The sequence below is a fragment of the Cetorhinus maximus genome, chromosome 2, assembly GCF_964194155.1.
Source record: "Cetorhinus maximus chromosome 2, sCetMax3.hap1.1, whole genome shotgun sequence".
NCBI lineage: Eukaryota > Metazoa > Chordata > Chondrichthyes > Lamniformes > Cetorhinidae > Cetorhinus > Cetorhinus maximus.
Window position 1 is genome coordinate 228,419,534 of NC_135880.1, and position 25,535 is coordinate 228,445,068.

Sequence of the window (25,535 nt, forward strand, 5' to 3'; positions counted from 1 at the left end):
GATCCCTGCAGAACTCCACTAGTCACAGCTCTCCATTCAGAAAAGCACCCTTCCACTGCTACCCTCTGTCTTCTATGACCAAGCCAGTTCTGTATCCATCTTGCCAGCTCACTTCTGATCCCGTGCGACTTTACCTTCTGTACCAGTCTGCCATGAGGGACCTTGTCAAAGGCCTTACTGAAATCCATGTAGATAACATCCACTGCCCTTCCATCGTCGATCATCTTTGTCACTTCCTCGAAAAACTCGATCAAGTTAGTGAGACACGACCTCCCCTTCACAAAACCATGCTGCCTCTCACTAATACACCCATTTGCTTCCAAATGGTAGTAAATCGTGTCACGAAGAGTCTTCTCCAATAATTTCCCTACCACTGACGTAAGGCTCATCGGCCTGTAATTTCCTGGATTATCCCTGCTGCCCTTCTTAAACAATGGAACAACACTGGCCATTCTCCAGTCCTCTGGGACCTCACCCGTAGCCAGTGAGGATACAAAGATTTCTGTCAAGGCCCCAGCAATCTCCTCCCTTGCTTCCCTCAGTACTCTGGGGTAGATCCCATCTGGCCCTGGGGACTTAACCACCTTAATATTCTTCAGGACGCCTAACACCTCTTTTTTGATCTCAACATGATCCAGGCTATCTACACACTCTTCCCTAGACAAATCGACTGCTAAGTCCTTCTCTTTGGTGAATACTGATGAGAAGTACTTATTTAGTATCTCTCCCATTTCTTCTGGCTCCACACACACATCCACACCTCTGTCCCTGAGTGGGCCTACCCTCTTGCTTTTTACATATGTATAAAAAGCCTTGGGATTTTTCTTAATCCTGGTTGCCAATGACTTTTCATGACCCCTTTTAGCCCTCCTGACTCCTTGCTTAAGCTTCTTCCTACTTTCTTTATATTCTCCACGGGCTTCATCTGTTCCCAGCCTTCTAGCCCTTACGAATGCTTCCCTTTTCTTTTTGACTAATCTCACAATATCCTTCGTTATCCAAGGTTCCTGAAACTTGCCATACTTATCCTTCATCCTAGCAGGAACATGCCGGTCCTGAGTTCTTAACAACTGACATTTGAAAGCCCCCCACATGTCAGTTGTTGATTTGCCCTCAAACATCCGCCTCCAGTCTAGATTCCTCAGTTCCTGCCTAATATTGTTATAATTAGCCTTCCCCCAATTAAGTACCTTAACCCGAGGACTCCTGTTATCCTTATCCACCAGTACCTTGAAACTTACTGAATTATGGTCACTTTTCCCAAAATGCTCCCCTACTGAAACTTCGACCACCTGGCCGGGTTCATTCCCTAATACCAGGTCCAGTATTGCCCCTTCCCTAGTTGGACTATCTACATATTGTCTCAGGAAGTCCTCCTGGATGCACCTTACAAATTCTGCACCATCCAAACCCCTAGCACTAACTGATTCCCAGTCAATATAGGGAAAGTTAAAATCACCCACCACAACAACCCTATTGCTTTTACATCTTTTCAAAATTTGCCTACATAACTGTTCCTCAATCTCACGCCGACTTCCAAATAACTTCCACAGAAAATGTTCCAGCTGTATCTTTTTATTCTGTTTAGATGGGATAATCAATGCCTATCACCTGTTTAACTAGCAATTGTCTTTGATAAGGTGATTGCCAGGCAGTGTGATTATTTATACCGTGACATTATATATACATATATGTAGTATACATATAGAGATATGTCTTTAACATGTTAAAACATGCCAAAGTGCTTTATAGGAGTGTTATCAAGCAAAATCTGACACCGTTCCACATAGGAGATATCAGGATAGATGTTTGACTAAAGAGATAGACTGGAATTTTCTAGCCACGGCATGACCGGCGAGCCATTGAGATCTCCATTCACATCGCGGGTCCACAAGATCCCGTCAGCGTGAGAGATTGGAAAATTCCGGCCTTAGATTTTAAGGAGCACCTTAAAGGAGGAAAGAGAGAAAGGCAGACGGGTTTAGAGAGGAAATTCAAGACTTTAGGCCTTGGCCACTACAGGCACAGTTGCCAATGGTGGAACAATTAAAGTTGGAGACGCTTGAGAGGTCAGAACTGGAGGATTGCAGATACCTCGGACAGTGGTGGGGTGGAGATTACAGAGATAGGGAGGGGCGAGCCCTTGGAGCAATTTGAAATAAGGACAGGAATTTTATAATTGAGGTGTTGTTTAAGCAGGAGCCGATGTCGGTCAGTTAGCACAGGGATGATGGGTGAAGGGAACTTTGTGAGTTAGGACACAGGCAGAAGAGCTTCAGATGACCTCAAGTTTATGGAGAGCAGAACATGGATGGCCGGCCAGCAATGTGTTGGAATATTCAAGTTGAAAGGTAACAAAGGTATGGATGAGAGTTTCAATAGCAAATGAGCTGACCATTGGCAGAGGGTGGATAGAATGTGGAATCCTCCGTTACCACTTGTACTTGAAACATGATTCATGAGTATGAAGAGCAAATTAAACAGCATTGGCGAGTTGGATTAGATTGGTGATACATGAAGAAAAGTACAAGCACAGATTCGATAGGCCCAATGGCCTGTTCCTGTACTGGGACATTCTATGATTCCAATCTCTGCTGAATAATAATTGCTGGTTATGTGCTTGCACAATATGTGCTAATCCAGGCTATAATACAACAGATAAAAGCAACCACTCAACTGCTGCCCCCCCCCCGCCACCCCCAAAAGGCCATCTGTTACTTGTTCCATGTTGTTCTTTCACAGAGTGCTGACCCTTATTCTGTTATTCACACATTCTGCTTTCTTACCTTTATTCCGCTATCAGCACCTTCTTTAGCCCTTTACCACTACCATTAACACTCCCTTTGTCTTGTGTCCATGACATCTTTGTCAATCTCTCCTTAGTCCCCACCTATTGCTGACCTTCTATCCAACTCCACCTGCTCTATCCAACTCCATCTGCTCCACTTCCCTTAAACAGTATAAATTTCATCACTTTTCTACTTCTCTTTAGCTCTGAAGAAGAGTCATACGGACTTGAAATGTTAACCCTGTTTCTCTCTCCACAGATGCTGCCAGATTTGCTGAGTTTTTTCAGCATTTTCTGTTTTTCTATTATATATTATAATGCAACAGGAATGCACCATTCAGCATTAACATATATTGCCATTTATTTCATATATTTCTGCAAATATTAAAGGAACATAGGAACAGGAGTAGCCCATTTGGCCTGTTGAGCCTGCTCCGCCATTCAATTAGATCATGGCTATCTCCATATCCCATGATGTCATTAGTCTCCAGAAATCTATCGATTTCTGCTTTGAACATGCTCAATAATTAAGCTTGAGCTTCTACAGCCCTCTGAGGTAGTGAATTCCAAAGATTCACCACCCTCTGAGTGAAGAAATTCCTCCTCATCTGTCTTGTGGCCTACCCCTTAAAGGGGCGGAATTTAACCCAGGATTAACAAGCTATCAGAACTCAAAGTTTCATTTTCCATCTTTTATAGTTAACTTTTTAGTAGCATTTATTTCTGAAGAATTTTTTGAAGCATAAAAGTGGATCCCTTCAGCTAACATTACCTCCGTTTCTGTGGTGTGTCTCATTGTCCAAGTAAATTCAATCACAGCCATGATAACAGCAACAATCAAGCCACAGATTAGAACCACAAAGATCCCACCAATGTTTTCCATTCCTAAACCTGGGGTTATAAACAAAAAGGAAATGATGTTACAGTTTAGTTCAGCGAATTGCACCTCATTTCTTCTTTAGGTCCAGCAATGTTTGAGTGGATCCACACCCACCCTGGCCCCTACCTTCCCACCCACCTTGGCCTTCACTTGCTGTGGCTCCCACCCACCCATCCACCTTGGCACTTATCCACTCTGGCCCCCTGCCACCCACCAACATTTGTCACAGTGTAGATTAGCAAATACAGGGATTAATGGGTGAATGAGGCTTGCTGTGAGTTAGGATACAGGAGCAGAGTTTTTAAAAAAATTCATGGGATGGAAATCTGTTGATAAGATAATGAAATATTTTTCTGCCTGTATAAAGCAACCCTCAGAGAGAAGCCACTTATTGAAGGAATGCTTCAGCCTCACCTTTTGCCCTGTGCTCTCCTTCCTTTGGGCACTTTCCTCCCTCCCACCACTTACGCTTTAACATTTCCAGCTGGTTATTTTCTTGAAGTTGGAGAATGGCTAAGTCAAATTCATTGCGAAAAAGTGAAGCTGTAGGAACATTACAAAACGATTAGAAAACAGAACTGAAACTAAACATTAAGATAAAAGCAAGAAACTGCGGATGCTGGAAATCCAAAACAAAAACAAAAATAAAAATACCTGGAAAAACTCAGCAGGTCTGACAGCATCTGCAGAGAGGAATTCAGTTAACGTTTCGAGTCCATATGACTCTTCAACAGCTCTACTTGTCCCACCCCGCCTTAAACCAGCTTATATTTCACCTCTCTTCTATTTTTTCTTAGTTCTGTTGAAGAGTCATATGGACTCGAAACGTTAACTGTGTTCCTCTCCGCAGATGCTGTCAGACCTGCTGAGTTTTTCCAGGTATTTTTGTTTTTATTTTGAAACTAAACATTATTCACTGAAATATAAAGTCCTGTACTGAATTGCAAGACCTTCAACAGTGCATAGGGCATCAGCACCTATGTTTCACTGGTTGATATGAAATTACAGATTAACATTCACATATTCTGTAGATATGGAACTAGACTTCAGTGAAAGGTAACATGCAAATTGTTATTTACCACAACCATGTTTCAGGTTAAATTCCCGCTGTTTAGCATTGGTAGCATCTAGTCTTTGAATCAAGGTGCTCACAGCAAGCTACTATTCAAAACCTGAGCAATTTCCTAGTGCCCTGATGTAAGGGTTGTGCTCATGACCGAACCTCAGTAGTCATTGAATGAGAAATATAAAGGCTTACAAGTGTTCAACGAAAGCTCAAGTTTTCAAAGGTTTGCGTTGTGGGCCTTCTAACATATTCCAACATGTAGTACTATTTATCATCTGTTTACACACGGGAGGTTTAGAAGAATACAACTATCATTACACTTCAAAAATAATTCATCATGTAGAGACAAAGATCTTTTTAAAAATTTTATTATGCTGCCTGATTGAAAACTCTACCCTGGGTGGTCCAGTGAGTGTCAGTTTTTTTATTCATCCATTGGATGTGGGCGTTTCTGGCTAGGCCAGGATTTATTGCCCATCCCTAATTGCCCTTGAGAAGGTGGTGGTGAGCTGCCTTCTTGAACTGCTGCAGTCCATGTGGTGTAGGTACACCCACAGTACTGTTAGGGAGGGAGTTCCAGGATTTTGACCCAGCGACAGTGAAGGATGTCAGATTGGTGAGTGCCTTGGAGGGAACTTCCAGGTGGTGGTGTTCCCAGGTGTCTGCTGCCCTTGTCCTTCTACATGGTAGCGGTTATGGGTTTGGAAGGTGCTGTCCAAGGAGACATGTATGTGCAATCAGTGATCAATTCACTGGTCACTGAATCCTTTAATTGGCTGAACCTCTTCATTTGAACCTGGGTGACCCATAGAAGATACAGGCTTTTACAAACATTGTCAGAGAATGGGTACAGTAAGTTAGAGTCAACCAACATCTTTAAAGGTGTCAGAATTTATATCTTTTATCCTGCCATTTTTTCAAAAATTCATGGCTTGAATTTCCTTGGATCTGCTCCCGCTCCCTGTCTAAAGAGCTGTGACACCCCAAGGGTACAGCAGCGGATCAGAACCGTCAACCAGCAAAAATTCCCGGCCAATTATCGGGTGGTTAAGTCATCTGGCACAAATCCCAAATTTGGTTATTTTGGAGAAAGCAGCATCCAAGACTTGAAGATGACAAGTGGGGCTAATTGGATAGCTCTTTCAAAGAGTTGGGCAGGCATAATGGGCCAAATGGCCTCTTTCTGTGTGGTTTAATTCAATGATCATATATTTCCTTTCCAAAGTTAGCTCTCAATATACAATTTGTTCAGGTGTAGACTTGTTCAGATGAGGGGCAGGAGCAGTGACAGTGATTGGCTGTAATTCTTTATCGGAAAACTGTGACCAGAGGTTTCTATTGTGTGCTTATCTGTAGGGATCCCATTCAGAAGTCTGTGAGGGCAGTGGAGAGACTGCATTGTCAGTAACTTTACAGTAAGATTTCACCATGTGATAAGTGAACAACCATGTTTCAAGGAGTAATTATCAACGAGCTAGCTTTGAAAAATGGATATTTGTTCATAGAATTGAACAGAACAGAAAGAACCCATTTAGCCCATTATGTCTATGCTGGTTCTTTGAAAGAGCTAATCAAACAGTCCCAATACCCTCCCTTTTCCCCGTTGCCTTGCAAAGTTTTTCCATTCAAGCATATCCACTTCCCATTCTTGCCATTGTTTGAGCAATGTTTCTGTTATTGTCTCAGGATGATAACTGGATGTGGCAATTTGTGCCTGCAGCAGATCAACTGTACTATGGTCCATGTATCTATGAATATGCACTCCAAATCTGCATTCGTCTGCTTTTTGTTGTTTTTGGTATATCAAGGAGAATAGTAAGGTAAGTATAATATGACTGTTTTGCACAATTTTCTATTTAGTTAATTTTCTGTGTTAAATAAATGTTTTCTGTTGTAGTATACTTCAAGTCTTGGACTGAGTGTCTATTCAGTTTACATACTGATAATGAGGTGAATTATATGATGGGACCTCATATAACAACAACTACTTAGATTTATTAAGCGCCTTTTACATAATAAAACATCCTAACATCATAGGAGCATTATAAGACAAAATATGACACTGAGCCAAATAGGGAGATATTGGGTCAAATGAGCAAAAGTTTGGTCCATGGGGTAGGTTTTAAAGAGTGTCTTAAAGGTTGGAAGTGTGGTGGAGAAACCGAGAGAGATAGTGAGGAAATTCCAGAGCTTAGGACCTAGTCAATTGAAGAAACAGCGACCAATGGTGGAACAATTAAAATCTGGGATGCTCAAGTGTCTAGAATTGGAGGAGCACTGAGACCTTGGAGCGTCATGGGGTTGAAGGAGATTACGGAGATAGGGCCATGGATGGATTTGAAAATAAGGATTAGCATTTTAAAATCAAGATGTTGCTTGACCAGTAAGAAATATAGGTCAGCAAGCACAGGAACAATTGTTGAATGGGAATTGGTGGCAGAAGAGATTTGGATGAGCTCAGATCTACGGATGGTAAAATATGGGAGACCAACCGGCAATGCTTTGGAATACTCCCGTCTAGAGGTAACAAAGACACGAATGAGGGTTTCAGCAACAGATGAGCTGAGGCCAGGGTAAAGTCAGACAGTATTACAGATGTGGAAATAGAGGTCTTAGTGATGATGTGAATGGTGTGGTCGGAAACACATCTCAGGGTTAAATATGGCACAAGAATGTGAATAATCTAGTTTAAAGCAGATAGTTGTCTGGGAGACGGATGGAGTCAGTAGCTAGGGAATGGAGTTCGTAGCGCGGTCTGAAACAGCCTTCAGTCTTCCCAAAATTTAACTGGAGAAAATTCCTGCTCTTCTAGTACTGTCAGATAAGCAGCCTGATCATTTAGCAACAGTGAAGGAGTCAAGAGAGGTGGCCGCAAGGTGAAACTGTTTGTTACCAGTACACATCTGAAAACTAACACTGTGCTTTATAATGATGTTATCGGTGAGGCAGCATACAGATGAGAAATAGGAGGAGGGCAAGGATTGATCCTTGGGTAACACCAGAGGTAATGGTATGGGAGCAGGAAGTGAAGCCATTACAAGTGATATTCTGGCCATGATTATGCAGGTAAGAATTGAACAAGGTGAGATCAGTCCCACCCAGCTGGATGACTGTAGAGAGACGTTGGAGGGAGGATGGTGTGGTTAGCTGTGTCAAAGGCTCCAGGCAGGTTGAGAAGGAGAAGTAAGGAAAGTTTACTTTTGTCATAGTCACCCAGGATGTCATTAGTGACTTTGATAAGAGCCATTCTGGTATTGTTGCAGGGCAGAGCCCTATTGGAGGGATTCAAACATGCATTTCCAGGAAAGGTGGACATGGATTTGGGAGGTAGTAACTCATTGGAGAGAAAAAGAATGTTGGAAATGGGGAATTAGTTTGTAAGGACAGTAGACTTAAGGGAGAGAGGGACAACAGATAAAGAGAGAGAATTGTTAACAACAGTGATTAACTTGGAGACCAGGAGGGGAGGTTGGGTGGGCAGCAATTTAGTGAGAATAGGGTTGAGGAAGCAGGAGTTAGATCTCATGGATAAGATAAGTTTGGAGAGGGCATGAGGGGAGGCAGGAGAGAAATTAGAGAAAGATGTGAGTTCAGGGCTAGGAAGACGGGGGGATCTTTAGAGGAAGTATGGCCAGTGGGCTAGTGGAAGGAAGGGACTTGGCAGAGGCAGCTGATCGGATTGTCTCGATCTTAGTGACAAAGAAGTCCTCACACTTATTATTGGAGGTGAAGGTGGATGAAACAGGCAGAGTGGTTTAAGGAGGCAGTTTGCAGTAGAGAAAGGAAACCTGGGAGTTATCTTTGCATTCCAGGATGATCCTAGAATAGCTAACAGTTTTAGCAGATGAGAGCAGGACCAGATATTGCTCCATGTCTTTGAGCCAGATCTAGCAGTGAATGGGTAAACCAGTTGTCCACCATATCCTTTCAAGTCTATGTTCCTTGGACTTAAGAGAGCAGAGATGAGGCCTAACGGTCAGGGGGAATGGCCAGGGTGAGGAAGACGAGAGCGATACTGGTGGAATGATCAGGGTGAGTGAGATGAGAGCTGTACTGTAGGTGGGGTGGTGGGAAACAGTCAGGATGAGGGAGATGAGGGCCATACTGTGGAGGGGGAACAGTCAGTGTGAGGGAGATGAGGGCTGTACTGGGGGAATGGTCAGGGTGAGAGAGAGATGAGAGCCATACCAGGGGAACGGTCAGGGTGAGGGAGATGAGGACCACACTGGGGGAAAGGCTAGAAGGAATGACCAGGGCGAGGGAGATGAGGGACATACGGGGGAACGGTCAGGTTGAGGGAGATGGTTTTTTTGCAAACTAGGGCATCAAAGATGGAGGTGAGGGTACAGTTGAACAAATCAGTACTTGCAGAAATGTTGTGGTGACTGGAGGGACAAAGGTTAGATAGTTGAGATTTTGAAATTGCAGCTGTAAGTGAATTGGGGAATAGTTTCTTTCCAGGAGCAGATATAGAAGGACATGGTGTTGAGGTGTGAAGATTGATGTGGGTGGAGAACAATACCAGGAAGTGATCAGAGATGGACTTATCTATGATTGATACCACATAAGATAATAAAGCCATGGGGGTGGCTATGAGTGTCATTTTGGGAGTTTACGTGAGGAGAAAGGGGCTCAGGGAAGATAGCAGGGCAGTGACCTCAGAGGACAGAGCATGATGGGTTGAGCAGGAGGTTGAAATAATCAAGGATGAAAACATTTAGGCTGGGGGAGGAAAACCATGAAGATATCACAGTGAGGATTTTTTTTTTGTACTTGGGACTCCAGTATTTCAGTAAGTGAAAGTAACATTGGATTTAGATACAAAGGTGATGTCAGTGTTTGCTGGTGAAGCAAACTGCAGGACAAATGCAGGAGACTAAAGATGGACAAGCAACCAGGTTAGGAAAAATGAGTAGTTAAGCTACAGATGCAGTTTAAATAGAAAAAAATGTAAACTGATGCATTTTGGGAACAAAAGCAAGGAACTGAAAGATGCTGTAAATGGCAACTTCTTTACAGCTGTGGCGAAATGTGCCGATAAATAAATCCCTGACAGTTTAAACAAAAATTATAAAAAAGGCAAATAGAATTTTGGGGTTTATATCAAGAGAGATTGAATATTAAATCTTAATGATTGTACAAAATAATGGTTAGATCACATCGCCTGGCTGTAAGAAAGATATAATGACCCCTTAAGAAGGTGCTATGCCGACATACTAGTATTATACCAGAATCATATTTGCAGTTACAAGAAAGACAATAGGACTGTTTTCTCTCAAACTGAGAAGACAGAGGTAGGGGGAGAGGGGTTTGGAATTGACAGAGTTGTAGATGATATAAAGAATGGACAAGGTTCCCATGGATCATTTCATAGACAGGAAAATGTCATAGAATCATAGGGCAGGATTTTCCAGCCCCACCCACTGCCGGAATCTTCCGGTCCCGCCAAAAGTCAATGGCCTTTTGGCTGGGCCCCTGAATCTCCTGCAGCATGTCCCGCCACAACGGGGCCTGAAAATCCTGGCCATAGAATGGTTGCAGTACAGATGGAGGTCATTCAGCCTGTTATGTATGTACTGGCTCTCTGCAAAACCAAATCAGCTGGTCTCACTCCCCTGCCTTTTCCCCTTAGTCTTCAGGTATTTATTCAAATCCCTTTTGAAAGTCACAATTGAATCCACCACTCTGTCAGGCAGTGCATTCCAGATCCTAACCACTCGCTGTGTAAGAAATGTTTTTCCTCACATTGCTGTTGCTCATTTTGTCAATCACCTTAAATTAGTGACTTCTGGTTCTCAACCCTCCCGCCTGTGGGAACAGTTTCTTTCTGTCCACTCCATCCGAGCCCTCATGATCTTGAACACCTATATCAAATGCCCTCTCAACCTTCTTTTCTCCAAGGAAAACAGTCCCACCTTCTCCAACCTATCCATGTAACTGATATGCCTTATCCCTGGGACCATGTTTGTGAATCTTTTCTGCACCTTTTCTAATGCCATCAAATCCTTCTGGTGTCCAGAACTGGATGAAATACTCCAGTTGCGGCTGAATCAGTGTTTTATAAGGTTTATTATAACTTCCTTGCTTTTGTACTCTATGCTCCTATTTATAAAGCCTAGGATCTCAACATGCCCTGGCACCATCAATAATTTGTGCACATATACCCTGAAATCCCTCTGCTCCTGCACCCACTTTAAAAGTTTATCCTTTAATTTATATTACCTTTCCATGTTCTTCCTACCAAAACAAAGCACGTCACACTTCTCTGCATTAAATTTCATCTGCCACTTGTCTGCCCATTCCACCAATTTGTCTATGTCCCTTTGAATTTCTACACTATCTCCCACACAGTTCATAATACTTCTAAGTTTCATGTCAGCTGCCAATTTTAAAATTGTGTCCTGTACACCAAGGTCTAGATCATGAATATATAATTGACTACAAATGGTCACAATCTCAGGATAAGCAGTGCATCGAGAGATTATAAAAACACCTTTTCACACAGAACGTGAATGAATTACTTCTTAAAATTAATATAAACGGGCATTGGTGGAAACCAGGAAAATTGGATTACTTTGGGTAGAAAACAGAAAAATGAGACTGAGGGAGAAGTGGGAAAACCAGCTGCCAAGCAGGTCTTAAATCCAGCTCAAAGGGGCCAAGACCCTTCCTAACCTAAAATCTGTATGTTTTCTATTTATGGACCTACATTCCAACCTTCTATGGATTCCTCTGCCATTGGCAGCATCTGGTACACCATAAATGTCTCAATTAAAACTGGTTCACATGGTAAAGATGGTGGAGAAAAGTAGCTGGAATTTGATCTAGTAATTCTGTGGTCTGTGACCCTGCTGCTGTCCCTCAGTAGTCATGGGTGCAGTGTGATTTGCCAACATTTATTGTTTTATTATTTGCATTTGAACAAACCTTGTTCCTTTTACCCCATCTCTATTTTTATGTTTTTTATTCTTTCATGGGATATGGGCAAGGCCAACATTTGTTGCCATCCCTAATTGCCCCTGAACTGAGTGGCTTGCTAGGCCATTTCAGAGGGCAGTTACGAGTCAACCGCATTGTTGTGGTCTGCCGTCACATGTAGGCCAGACCAGGTAAGGATGATAGATTCCCTTCCCTAAAGGACATAAGAACATAAGAAATAGGAGCAGGAGTAGGCCATTTGGCCCCTCAAGCCTGCCCTGCCATTCAATAAGATTCATGGATGACCTGCCCCAGGTCTCAACTTTTTCATGCCAGCTCCTTATAGTCCTCAACTCCCTGATATTTCGAAAATATATCTACCTTCTCTTTAAATACTTTCAGTAATCTAGCCTCCACAACTCTCTGGAGGTAGAGAATTCCAGACATTCACTACCCTCTGAGAGAAGAAATTCCTTCTTATCTCAGTTTTAAATGAGTGTCCCTTTATTCTGTAACTATGTCCCCTAGTTCGAGATTCCCCCACTAGTGGAAACACCTTCTCAACTTCTACCCTGTCAAGCCCCCTCAGAATCTTGTACGTTTCAATAAGATCATCCCTCAGTGAATCAGATGGATTTTTACAACAATAAATTACAGTTTCATGGTCACCATTACTGAGACTGTAGTATAATGGCCTAGCACATATAGCGTTAATGTGGGACTGAGTACAGTACCACCCACAGAGTTATGTAAGAAGGCACATGACTCAGAGCCAGGGTCAGCGTGATATTGAGCAGAGATGTGTATGGACCCAAACATGGAGACAGCTCCTAGCTTGTATCGTTTACTATACATGTGTGAATAGTTCCTGTCGTGAATAAAGACTTACAGTTAACCTACAGGAGACCTTGGAAGCTTACTTAAGAAATACTGATCTGTAATCAACACCCTCCCAATGTGGTGTCAGTAAAGGGATAAAAGCTCACTAAAATGCAGAGACAAAGTGAAATGCTGGAAGACTGAGGAAAAATTCAAAGAAGCATTCTGAACTGAAAAGAAGCACCAGAAGCAGAGGTGCAGGGGAAAACTTGCCAGGAAAAAGCTCCAAAGAAAGGCTTGGAAGCTGAAGCCTGAAATTTAAAATTCCTCACTGCAGCAGAAGACATGTAAGTCCAGCTTCGGTTCCCAGAGTGCAGGGGTGAGCTAAATCTTTTAAAATTCAAGGCTACAGCAAGTCCTGACATATCTTTAAAGTAATTCAGTGTCAGAAATGCAGTTAGAAAGAAATCTGTCACTAAAACCCAATCCCCAAGTTGGAGCCTGAAAACATGGTGTCTGACTGAAAAGAAAGGAGAAAGAATTAATTCAATATTTTGGAATGTTGAGACTATCCAGCTCAGTTAAAAAAAAAACCAAGCAGCAGCTCCAATTTGACCGACTTAACAGTTTACAATAGGAGTCTGCAAGCAGCCGATCCAGGCACTGTTATTAATTTTCTTTTCAAGAAGAGCGCCGTTGCCCATTGTAAGGAACCTGCCAAAACCGGCAAACGTGGAAAATCCCTTTGTCTCCGAGTGAACGGCGCGCCATCTTGAAATTCAGAACGCTCTTAAAGCAGAACATCCAAGTTTTAAAAAATTTAACATGATCCCAATTCCACACTTACAAGTCAATTTGGACTAATCCAAGGCCCAGACCAATCACAAAATTTGGGACTTGAGAGGAAAAGATTCTTAAGATAGAGCATTGCTTCAGGTTTAAATAGAAAGTCAGAAGACTTGCAAACAAAGGAAGATCTAACCCTGGAAAAGGTAATCCAGATACTTAGTCAGAACTCCATGAGCAGCACAGGACAATCGTAAGGGGAGAGAATAAAACATGGTGCAGAGCCCAACCTTCAGTCCAGCTAGTTAAGCAACAAAGGCACTCTAAGTCAGGGAAAGCAATACCAGAACCGCCCTGCAGAGCAACCACGCCAGCGCTGTGGAGTGAAGTGCCCTCACAGGTGACATCAATTTCCAGCAAGTGCAGCCCAATGCTTCCAATGCAACAGGATTGAACACTATGGTAAACTGTGCAAGGCAAAAATTCTGATACGCATGGAAGGCCCAAGGATGATCCATGAGGTTGAGATTGCAAACTAGAAGACACACAGCCATGCTTCTTGGGCAAGGTCAAAGATCTTGGTTTCTCATTTTGGACTGTGGACATTTCTGTCAATGGCTATCTAACAAATTTTAATTTAGATACAGGAGCCAGTGTGACAGTCCTGTTGGACAAAGAACCATGGCTGGCAACCCAACAGCTGATGCCACCCACAACACCCCTGTACGCAGCAGGAGGATAACAACTTCCGGTGAATGGCACCCTGCAGGCAACAGAAGTCCAAGGACAAAATAATCCAAGAGACCCTGTTTTTCGTCCACAACCAGGACTGGTCACTATTAAGCCGCAATGCCTGTGTCAAACTGAAGCTCTTGCAAAAGATTGACAAGGTCAACTAACAAGGGCCCAGCTCCAAATACAAACGTGAGTTCCCGAAGCTCTTTACAGGACTGGGGTGTCTGCAAAATGCGTACAGGATCATGCTGAGGGAGGATGCTAAACCTGTGTACCTTTTCACTCCATGAAAAGTCACCCACCCTATCATGAAGCAGGTACAGCAGCAAATGGACATGACGCCAAACATGGGAGTCATCTCCCCAGTTGCACAACTGATTGTGTGATGCTTCAGGATGGTCCCAAAATTGAATGGGTTCCTCTGAATTTGCGTCGACCTTACACAGCTTAACAAGGCCACAGTGAGGGGAGCTCATCCCATGTCCTCAGTGGTTGAAAGCCTGACTAAACTCTCAAAGAGCACGGTATTTTTCAAAACTGGATGCAAACAGCAGCTTCTGGCAACTTCCCCTTGACGAGGTGTTCTGGCTCCTGACAACATTTATTACCCACTTTGGCAGATTCTGCTTCAACTGCCTGCCACTTGGGATCACTTCAGTGCCAGAAATAATTCAATGTCCAATGTCAGCCATTTTGCAGGATCCTCAGAGGGTCATTTGCCACATGGACGATATCATGGTTCACAGTGCAACATGACAAAAGACTTACAGCAGTCTTAGAGTACCTGCAGGAAGCAGGGTTGACCCTGAATGGCAAATGCAAGTTTTCCAAACCATCAATTCACTTCCTGGGCCATATGGTCAGCAATAAAAGCGTCACGGCAGAGCCTCAAAAAACCAAGGCTATCAGCGAGTTCCCCACCCCATCCTCAGTCCTTGACCTCCAGCATCTCCTGGGATGGTGAACCAGCTGGCAAAGGTTTTACCGGATTTGGCACAGGTCACTGAGCCTTTGAGGCACCTACTTAAGAAAGACCAAGCATGGTGCTGGGCCTCACATCAAGGTGATGCTGCTCTCCACTGATAATCTGGCCCATTTTGACCCAGCCCTGTCCTCTACCATAGAGGCAGATACTTTATCCACAGGCCTTGGAGGGGTCCTCTTTCAGGAACAACTGGATGGAAGTCACTGACTGGTATACTACACTTCCAGTGGGCCGTTGGACACGGAGATGCGATATGCTGTCATAGAAAAGGAAGCCCCTGCAGTCACATGGACATGTGAGAAGTTTTCTGACTACATAATCGGCCTTTAAGATCACAATTGAAACAGACCATAAACCACTAGTCTCCCTATTGGATGAAAAGGAGCTGGCAAAGATGCCTTCCAGAATCCAGAAGTTTCGCCTGCGCCTCATGAGGTTCGTCTACGAGATGGTATACGCCCAAGCTAAACATCAGACAACAGCGGACACACTTTCAAGGGCCACAGTGGACCTCCCGCCAAACCACAATGTCAACTTCCTTGAAGAACTGGAAGCCTACTCCCAATCAATGAGAAGACACCTGCCAGTGACCACAAGTAAACTCCAACAGATTCACCAGGAGCAAATGCAGGTTGAGGAGTATGCCCACATCTACAAATACTGCCAACAAGGATGACCACAACAGAGATCGAATGGAGGTACCGCAAAAACTTGGCTCAAGCAACAAAAGCACTTCATGGTTATAGGTGACCTTCTGCTCTACGATGGGTGACTAGTCATCCCAGTCTCCCCGTGGCAAGAGATCCTTCAAAAATATACCAGGGCCACCTGGACATCACTAAGTGCAGGGCACAGACCCAATCCACTGTCTGGTGGTTTCCGACATGATCGAAGACACCATTGTAAATTGCCAGGTTTGTGTGTTGCACAGGCAGGTCCAGAGGGAACCCCTCATCCCCACACAATTCTGTAACAAGCCTTGGGAAAGCCTGGGCGTCAACTTATTGGTAACCAAGGATTACCTGGACATCCAAACGAAGGAGCAGTCCTACAGGCAGAAGCAAGCTTCCACCTACAACAGAAGGCACCGCACCAGACACTTGCCACAACTACAGAAGCGTGGCAAGGTCTGGGTTAAAGACCTCAACAGAGAAGGTACTGCCATTAGAAAGAACAAGGACCAACCTCAGTCCTACCAAGTTAGCACTGCAAAGAGCATGGTCAGGCGAAACAGGGGGAGTGTCCACCCTATCCCTAGACTGGCCACTCCCACTGCATAGTGGAGAGCTATTGATGAAGATACCCAGATGCCAGCTCAACCTCTAAACCAACAGGAAGAACCAGCAATGACAGGGCCTACCACTCTTCTGACAAAGCTGTGAACAATATAAGGAAGGGTTATAAGGCCTCCAGACCACCTGAACCTTTAAATTCAATGACTTGAAGTGGGGAGATTAGGTAATGATTTGTAGTAACTGTGTTAAGGTAGTAATAGTGATAATATAGTAACAACAATATAACTGTATGGGACTGATAATGTAAGACATGTAGTAAACGAGTATAACTCTAAAAGCATTGGATAAAGACTTGGCGGGGGGGGGGGGGGGGGGGGCGCGGGGTGGGTGGTGTGAAGTGTAGTATGAGAGAATGGCACATATAGGGTTAATGTGGGACTCAGGAAAGTACTGTCCACGCAGTGATATAAGAAGGCACATGATCCAGAGTCAGTGTGGTGTTGAGCAGAGGCGTGTATGGACCAGCATGAAGAAAGCTCCTAGCCAGTATCCTTTTCAGGGGAAGTGATGGTATTGTTGCTGGAGTAATAATCCAGAGACCAAGGGTAATGCTCTGGAGACCCAGATTTGAATCCCGCCATGGCAAATGGTGGAATTTGAATTCAATAAAAATCTGGAATTAAAAGTCTAACTTTCCACAAACCATTGTTGATAATTGTAAAAACCCATAATGCCCTTCCTTAAGGAAAGGGAAGGAAATCTTCCGTCCTTACCTCAGCTGGCCTACATGTGACTCCAGACCCACACTAATGTGGTTGACTCATAAATCCTCTGAAATGGCCTAGCAAGCCACTTAGTTGTATCAAACTGCTACAAAGCCTCAAAAAAAGGAATGAAACCAGACAGACCACCTGGCAAAGGATCCTGCAAAGTCCTCCTTATTAACACCTGGGGGCCAGTGCCAAAATTGGAAGAGCTGTCTCATAGACTAATCAAGCAACAGTCTGACATAGTCATCCCCATGGAAGCATAGCTTACAGATAATGTCCCAGACACCACCATCACCATCCCTGGCAGGACAGACCCAGCAGAGGTGGCAGCACAGTGACATACAGTCGGGAGGGTATTGCCCTGGGAGTCCTCAACATTGACTCTGGATCCCAGGAAGTCTCATAGCATCAGGTCAAACATGGGCAAGGAAACCCCCTGCTGATTACCACATATCACTCTCCCTCAGGTTATGAATCAGTGCTGCTCCATGTTGAACACCACTTGGAGGAAGCACTGAGGGTGGCAAGGGTGCAGAATGTCTTCTTGGTGGGGGACTGCAATGTCTATCATCAAGAGTGGGTCTGTAGCACCACTGCTGACCAAGCTGGCTGAGTCCTAAAGGACATAACTGTTAGATTGGGTCTGCAGCAGGTGGTGAGGGAACCAACAAGAGGGAAAAACATACTTGACCTCACCCTCACTAACCTGCCTGCTATAGATGCATCTGTCCATGACAGTATTGGTAGGAGTGACCACCACACAGTCATTGTGGAGACGAAGTTCCGCCTTCATGTTGAGAATATCCTCCATCGTATTGTGTGGCGCTACCACCGTGCTAAACGGGATAGATTTCGAACAGATCTAGCAATGCAAGACTGGGCATCCATGAGGTACCGTGGGCCATCAGCAGCAGCAGAATTGTACTCAAACACAATCTGTAACCTCATGGCCTGGCATATCCCCCACTCTACCATTACCATCAAGCCAGGGGATCAAAAACAAAAATACCTGGAAAAACTCAGCAGGTCTGACAGCATCTGCGGAGAGGAATACAACTGACGTTTTGAGTCAGTATGACTCTTCATCAGAACTAAGGAAATAGAGAAATGAGGTGAAATATAAGCTGGTAGAGGGGGTGGGACAGGTAGAGCTGGAGGAACAGCACCTCATCTTCCGACTAGGCACTTTACAGCCTTCCAGACTGAATATTGAGTTCATCAACTTTAGATCTTGAACTCCCTCCTCCATCCCCACACCCTTTCCATTTCTTCCCCCTCCCTTTTATTTTTTCCAATAATTTATATAGATTTTTCTTTTCCCACCTATTTCCATTATTTTTAAATCTATACCTTTTATGCCCTTTTAGTCTTATTTCACCCCACCCCCACTAGAGCTATCTGTACCTTATATTTATGCTTATATTTATGCTTATGCTTATATTTCACCCCTCTCCTAATATTACTCAGTTCTGTCGAAGGGTCATGAGGACTCGAAACGTCAACTCTTTTCTTCTCTGCCGATGCTGCCAGACCTGCTGAGTTTTTCCAGGTAATTCTGTTTTTGTTTTGGATTTCCAGCATCCGCAGTTTTTTTGTTTTTATCTATCTGTACCTTGCTTGTCCTGCTATTCTTAATTAGCACATTCTTTTAGATAATATCACCACCTTCAACACCTCTTTGTTCTTTTGTCTGTGACATCTTTTGGTTATCTCCTCCTATCACTGCTTGCTTGTCCCTACAACCGCCCCCCACCACCCCTCTCCCTCCTCCCCCCCCACCTTAAACCAGCTTATATTTCACCCCTCTCCTATTTTTACTTAGTTCTGTTGAAGGGTCATGAGGACTCGAAACGTCAACTGTGCTCTTCTCCACCGATGCTGCCAGACCTGCTGAGTTTTTCCAGGTATTTCTATTTTTGTTAGAGATTTCCTTAGTTCTGACGAAGAGTCATATGGACTCCAGAACTTGCCGCGCCCCTAGCCAAGCTGTTCCGGTACAGCTACAACACTGGCATCTACCCGACTATGTGGAAAATTGCCCAGGTATGTCCTGTACGCAATAGGCAGGACAAATCGAACATGGACAGTTACCGCCCCATCAGTCTACTCTCAATCATCAGTAAAGTAATGGAAGGGATCATCAACAGTGCTATCAAGTGGCATGTGCTTAGCAATAGCCTGCTCACTGTTGCTCAGTTTGGGTTCCACTAGAGCCACTCAGCTCCTGACTTCATCACAGCCTTGGTTCAAACATGGACAAAAGAACTCAACTCCAGAGGTGATCTGAGAGTGAGAGCATTTGACTGAGTGTGGTGTTAAGAAGCCCGAGCAAAACTGAAGTCAATGGGAATCAGAAACTCTCCATTGGTTGGTGTCATATCTAGCACAAAGGAAGATGATTGTGGTTGTTGGATGTCAGTCATCTCAGCTCCAGGACATCTCTGCAGGACTTCCTCAAGGTAGTGTCCGAGGCCCAAACATCTTCAGCTGCTTCATCAATGACCTTCCTTCCATCGTAAGGTCAGAAGTGGGGATGCTCGCTGATGATTGTTCAATGTTTGGCACCATTCGCGACTCCTCAGATACTGAAGCAGTCCATGTCCAAATGCAGTCAGACCTGGAAAATACCCAGGCTTGGGCTGACACGTGGCAAATAACATTCGCGCCACACAAGTGCCAAGCAATGACTATCTCCAACAAGAGAGAATCTAACCATCGCCCTTTGACGTTCAATGGCGTTACCATCACTGAATCCCCCACTGTCAATATCCTGAGGGGGTTACCATTGACTAGAAACTGAACTGGACTAGCCATATGAAATACTGTGACTACAAGAGCAGCTCAGAGGCTAGGAATCCTGCAATGAATAACTCACCTCCTGACTCCCCAAAGCCTGTCCACCATCTATAAGTCACAAGTCAGGAGTGTGATGGAATACTCCCACTTGCCTGGATGAGTGAAGCTCCCACAACACTCAAGAAGCTTGACCACCTTCCAGGACAAAGCAGCCTGTTTGATTGGCACCACATCCACAAATATTCACTCCTTCCACCATGTGTCTGCTGCCCTTATCCTTCTAGATGGTAGTGGTCGTGGGTTTGGAAGGTGCAGTGTGCACCATCTACAAGGTGCTCTGCAGGAATTCACCAAGGCTCCTTAGATAGCACCTTCCAAACCCACGACCACTACCATCTAGAAGGATAAGGGCAGCAGACACATGGGAACAACACCACCTGGAAGCTCCCCTCCAAGCCAATCACCATCCTGACTTGGAAATATATCGCTATTCCTTCACTGTCGCTGGGTCAAAATCCTGGAACTCCCTCCCTAACAGTGCTGTGGGTGTACCTACACCACATGGACTGCTGCGGTTCAAGAAGGCAGCTCACCACGACCTTCTCAAGGGCAATTAGGGATGGGCAATAAATGCTGGCCCAGGGAGTGAAGCCCACATCCCGTGAATGAATAATAAAAAAATACTGTACAAGTGTAAATAGTTCTAGTAGTTAATAAAGACTTAGTTTATCTACTGAAGACTTCTTTAAGGCATGCTGATCTGTAACCAACACCCTCCCAACAGAGACTAGCTTTATATTCTGGATTTATTATTGAATTTAAATTCCGCCGACTGTTGTGGTGGGATTTGAACCCATGTCCCCAGAGTATTCGCCTTGGCCTCTGCATTACTAGTCCCTTGACATTATTGCTATGTCACTGTCTCCCTCCATGCAGGGTAATATATTATTTACATCATTTATTTATTTCTTTGTTCTTATAATATTCCCCTGTTACCTTTTATACCATCTAAAAATTTTAACCCAAGCATGTTTAGGTAATTTGTTACACCTTCATCCACCTTCTCCTTATACTTTCCCAGTTTTTTTCAATCTTTTTAAAATGACAGTTCATCTTTCAGCCTCCAATACAAGTGAAAGATCATGGATCATAATCTGCCTTTCCTCTTTACACATGTTAACTGGTCTGTTATGTATTTTCATATATTTATCATAAAACCTGAAGCTAAACTTGAGACTATTTGATGCTTGACAGTGGCAGCCGCTTTATTTGTCAATAGGAATATCCAGCTTGCCTCTTTAAATTATGCATACTTAATACGTATTTTTTGCTAAACAAATGTTACTGAACACTAGTTTGACGCACCAAGCGGTAAGCCTATACCATATCCTTTGGTATCCAGGAGACCACCAATCTGTGTAAGGTTGCAATTACGTTGTTGATGGTATTCATTCATGGTGGATTCTAATAAAAAGGCATAGTTGGAGCTCAGAACTCGAGAAATTCCTTCTTCTGTGCTTTTCACAAAGACACTTGGCTGTTTGGAATGCATATAGTTCCACATTCGCTGGTAGGTCTGGTATCGAGAATTCTGGGAGTCAAACAAAGTGAAATTTCTCAATACTGATCAAGTTAATAGCAAAAAATGAAACTATTGGCTGTGTTTTACCTGGAAAAAAGTCATGCTTGATCCTCTTTGAATTGTCCCATATTCAATGTTTGTCTGTTCAGCAAGATCATCAACTGATTCTATTGGTACATCCATTCTCTGTACAGTGAGGAAGGCAGCCAGATTGGCTGTGTACGATGATATGATAATCAGTGTGAAAGCCCACCTGAACAGAAACATGTATAATCAAGCCAACACAACAATTAAGACTTTGTAAAAATAGTGATAAAGTATAGCCTGACAGGAGTTGTATGTTTGGTTAGTTGACTTCCAATATCTAACTGAATTCTATTGATTATTTAAAGATCTCATTAGGTATCAGATAAACCACAACAATATCTGTACAGCCATTTATAATCTCAAAGGTTAGTTCCCATAATGGACTTTAAGGAGACCAGGCTAATCCAGAATATTTACTCCTATCCCCCGACAGTTACAATGCAAAATAGAATTTGCTATCTCAGCTGCAAACCAACAACAGAAATTTCCTGGATAGTGTCCTGAATGCAAAGGGAAGATGAGTGAACTGAGATGACTACAGAATCTTGTGTTACAATTCCTGTAGAGATTGATAATTTTTAAAAAGAGATATGAATTTCCCAGTGACTGATGGAATGATTTCACGTTTTCAGGACTGTGAAATATTAGAGGAAATGAGCATAGAGAGAGAGGAGGTACTGGTGGGTTTAGCGGCCTTAAAAGTGGATAAATCCACAGGCCCGGATTGGATGTATCCCAGGCTGTTGAGGAAGGCAAGGGAAGAGATATCAGGGGCCCTGGCAGTAATTTTCAAATCCTCTCTGGCCACAGGTGAGGTCATAGAGGACTGGAGGACTGCTAATGTTGTCCCATTATTAAAAAAAGGAGGAAGGGATAGACCAGGAGATTATAGGCCAGTCAGTCTAACCTCAGTGGTGGGGAAGTTACCAGAAAGAATTCTGAAGGACAGAATATATCTGCACTTGGAGAGACACAGATTAACCAGGGATAGTCAGCATGGATTTGTTAAGGGAAGTGCTTGACAAATTTGATCGAAATTTTTGAGGAGGTAACTAGGAGTGTTGATGAGGGTAATGCATTTGATGTGGTCTAAATAGACTTTAGCAAGGCTTTTGATAAGGTCCTTCATGGCAGACTGGTCAAGAAAGTAAGAGCCCATGGGATCCAAGACAAAGTGACATGTTGGATCCAAAATTGACTGAGAGGCACGAAGCAGAGGGTGATGGCAGAGGGATGTTTCTGTGACTGGAAGTCTGTTTCCAGTGGGTTCTGCAGGGCTCAGTGCTGGGGCCCTTGCTGTTTGTGGTGTACATAAATGATTTGGACTTGGATGCAGGGGGTATGATCAAGAGGTTCGTGGATGACACAAAAATTGGTAGGGTGGTAAATACTGAAGAGGATAGCTGTAAACTGCGGGAGAATATCAATGGACTGGTCAGATAGGCAGAGCAGTGCAAATGGAATTCAACCCAGAAAAGGGTGAGGTAATGCATTTGGGGAAGGCTAACAAGGCAAGGGGTTACACTATGAATGGTAGGACCCTGGAAGGTACTGAAGATCAGAGGGACCTTGGTGTGCATATCCACATATCCTGAAGGTAGCAGGGCAGGTAGGTAGGTTAAGAAGGCATGTGGGATATTTGCCTTTATTAGCCTAGGCGTAGAATACAAGAGCAGGGATGTTATGCTGGAAATGTATAAACCGCTGGTTAGGCCACAACTGGAGTACTGCATGCAGTTCTGGTCACCACATTATAGGAAGGATGTCATTGCACTGGAGAGGGTGCAGAGGAGATTAACTAGGGTGCTGCCAGGGCTGGAGGTCTGAGCTATGAGGAAAGATTGGATAGGCTGGGGTTGGTTTCGTTGGAACAGTGAAGGTTGAGAGGGGATCCGATAGAGGTGAATAAAATAATGAGGGGCATAGATAGGACGTATAGGAAGGCACTTTTTCCATTAGTAGAGGGGTCAATAACCAGGGGGCATAGATTTAAGGTAAGTAGGAGGATAAGAGGGGAGTTGAGGAGAATATTTTTCACCCAGAAGATGGCGGGAGTCTGGGACTCGCTGCCTGAAAGTGTGGTTGAGTCAGAAACTCTTGTAACATTTAACAAGTATTTAGATATTCACTTGCGTTGCCATAGCCTCCAGGGCTATGGGCCAAATGCTGGAAAATTAGATTAGTGTAAGCAGATCTTTGTTGACCGGTGTAGACACGATGGGCCGAATGGCCTCCTTCCGTGCTGTAAACATCTATGAGTCTATAAGACTTTTACCGTACCAAACAAACTAAAATCAACATTGACTAAACATTAACAAAAACAAAAATAGCTGGAAAAACTCAACAGGTCTGACAGCATCTGCATAGAGAACTCTCTCCTCTATCCCCACCCCTTTTCCGATCCCCCTTTTTCCAATAATTCATACTTTTAAAAAAAATTTTTTTAATTAAAAAAAATTTCTTTTCCCACCTATTTCTATTATTTTTAAATTTATTTCCATCCATTGTTTTATCCCCACCTTTTAGCCTATTTCGATCCCTTCCCCCCCACCCCCACTAGGGCCATCTGACACTTGCTCGTCCTGCTTTCTACCCTTAATGTCACCATTAGCACATTCCTTAGCTAATATCACCACCGTCAACACCCCTTTGTCCTTTTGTCTATGACATCTTTGGCAATCTCTTCTTTGCCTCCACCTATCACTGGCCCTCTATCCAGCTCTACCTGTCCCACCCCATCAGCCAGCTTATATTTCACCTCATTTCTATTTCTCCTTAGTTCTGACGAACAGTCATACGGACTCAAAACGTTAACTGTATTCCTCTCCACAGATGCTGTCAGACCTGCTGAATTTTTCCAGCTATTTTTGTATTTGTTTCAGATTTCCAGCATCCGTAGTATTTTGCTTTTGACTAAACATTACTTTGACATCTAATACACTAAACTACAGAAAATTACTTCCCCATTAACTAATAAGCTCAACCCAAAATACATTACGACCCATTTGTGAGTAATGCCACATTCTCAGCTAATATACAACCTTGTAGATTAAGTCCCATATGCTCCTGGCTTTTCAACACAAAACCATAAGAAATATAAGCAGGAGTAGACCATACTACCCGTCGAGTCTATTCTACAGTTCAGTATGATCATGGCGGGTCTTGGGCTTCAACTCCACTTTCCTGCCCATTCCCCCTATCGCTTGATTCTCTGAGACACCAAAAATCTGTCTATCCCAGCCATAAATATATTCAACGATGGAGCATCCACAACCCTTTGGGGTAGAGAATTCCAAAGATTCACAACCCTTTGAGTGAAGAAATTTTTCCTCATCTCAGTCCGAAACAATCGACCCTGATTCTTTATCCCCATGTTCTAGATTCCCCAGCCAGTAGAAACGACTTCTTAATGTCTACCTTATCAAGCCCCTTCAGAATCTGTTATGTTTCAAAGCGATCACCTTTCATTCTTCTGAACTCACCTCTCATTCTTCTGAATTCCAGGGAATATGGACCCAATTTACTAAGCCTCTCATTATAGGACAACCCTCTCATCCCAAGGACCAATCGAGTGAATCTTTGCCATACTGCCTCCAGTTACCTTGTTTTTGGATAGGGGCTAGTTTCAGCCAAAATGAGGACAGTGCTTCAGGTGGACGTGGCCAGGGACCAGGGCTCCAAGGCCAGAGCTAGAAGAGTGATGTCCTGATACACTGGTTTGCCAGTTGATGTATCCGGGGAAACTTGGAGACCAGGCATGGGTTGTGGCCTGGACTCCCGAAGATATTAAGAAATTATTGAGTTTTGTGGGCCTTTAAAGGGGAAGTGATGAACATAAGCGATGTCTTTCCGCAGTGGGCTGAAACCCTTAGGATTGGATATCCATGCCTATATTTCTGGCCAACTATCTCTGTTGGTCTCCCAAGATGCCTTAACCCTCCAGCAGTGAAGGTAACTACAAGCTTATAATGTATGTAATTGACCTCCCTAAGTCCCAAATAACTTACTGGGTAAGAGCCAAAGGTCACTGGCACTTAATCTGATATTACTTACTCAAGAATTTTGGGCCACTTATGTCTATTTCTTTT

General features: G+C 43.6%; 1 protein-coding gene across 1 annotated transcript in view; it reads right to left on the bottom strand.

Moving 5' to 3' along the window:
* LOC144671671 (glutamate receptor ionotropic, kainate 4-like) overlaps positions 1-25,535 on the bottom strand; it is a 123,953-nt gene that overhangs the window by 14,916 nt on the left and 83,502 nt on the right. The window contains exons 11-14 of the mRNA XM_078533687.1: positions 21,448-21,613; positions 21,144-21,369; positions 4,083-4,211; positions 3,561-3,679 (exon numbers count right to left, since the gene is read on the bottom strand). Of these exons, the coding sequence (XP_078389813.1) occupies positions 3,561-3,679; positions 4,083-4,211; positions 21,144-21,369; positions 21,448-21,613 (640 nt within the window). The remainder of the gene's footprint in view (positions 1-3,560; positions 3,680-4,082; positions 4,212-21,143; positions 21,370-21,447; positions 21,614-25,535) is intronic.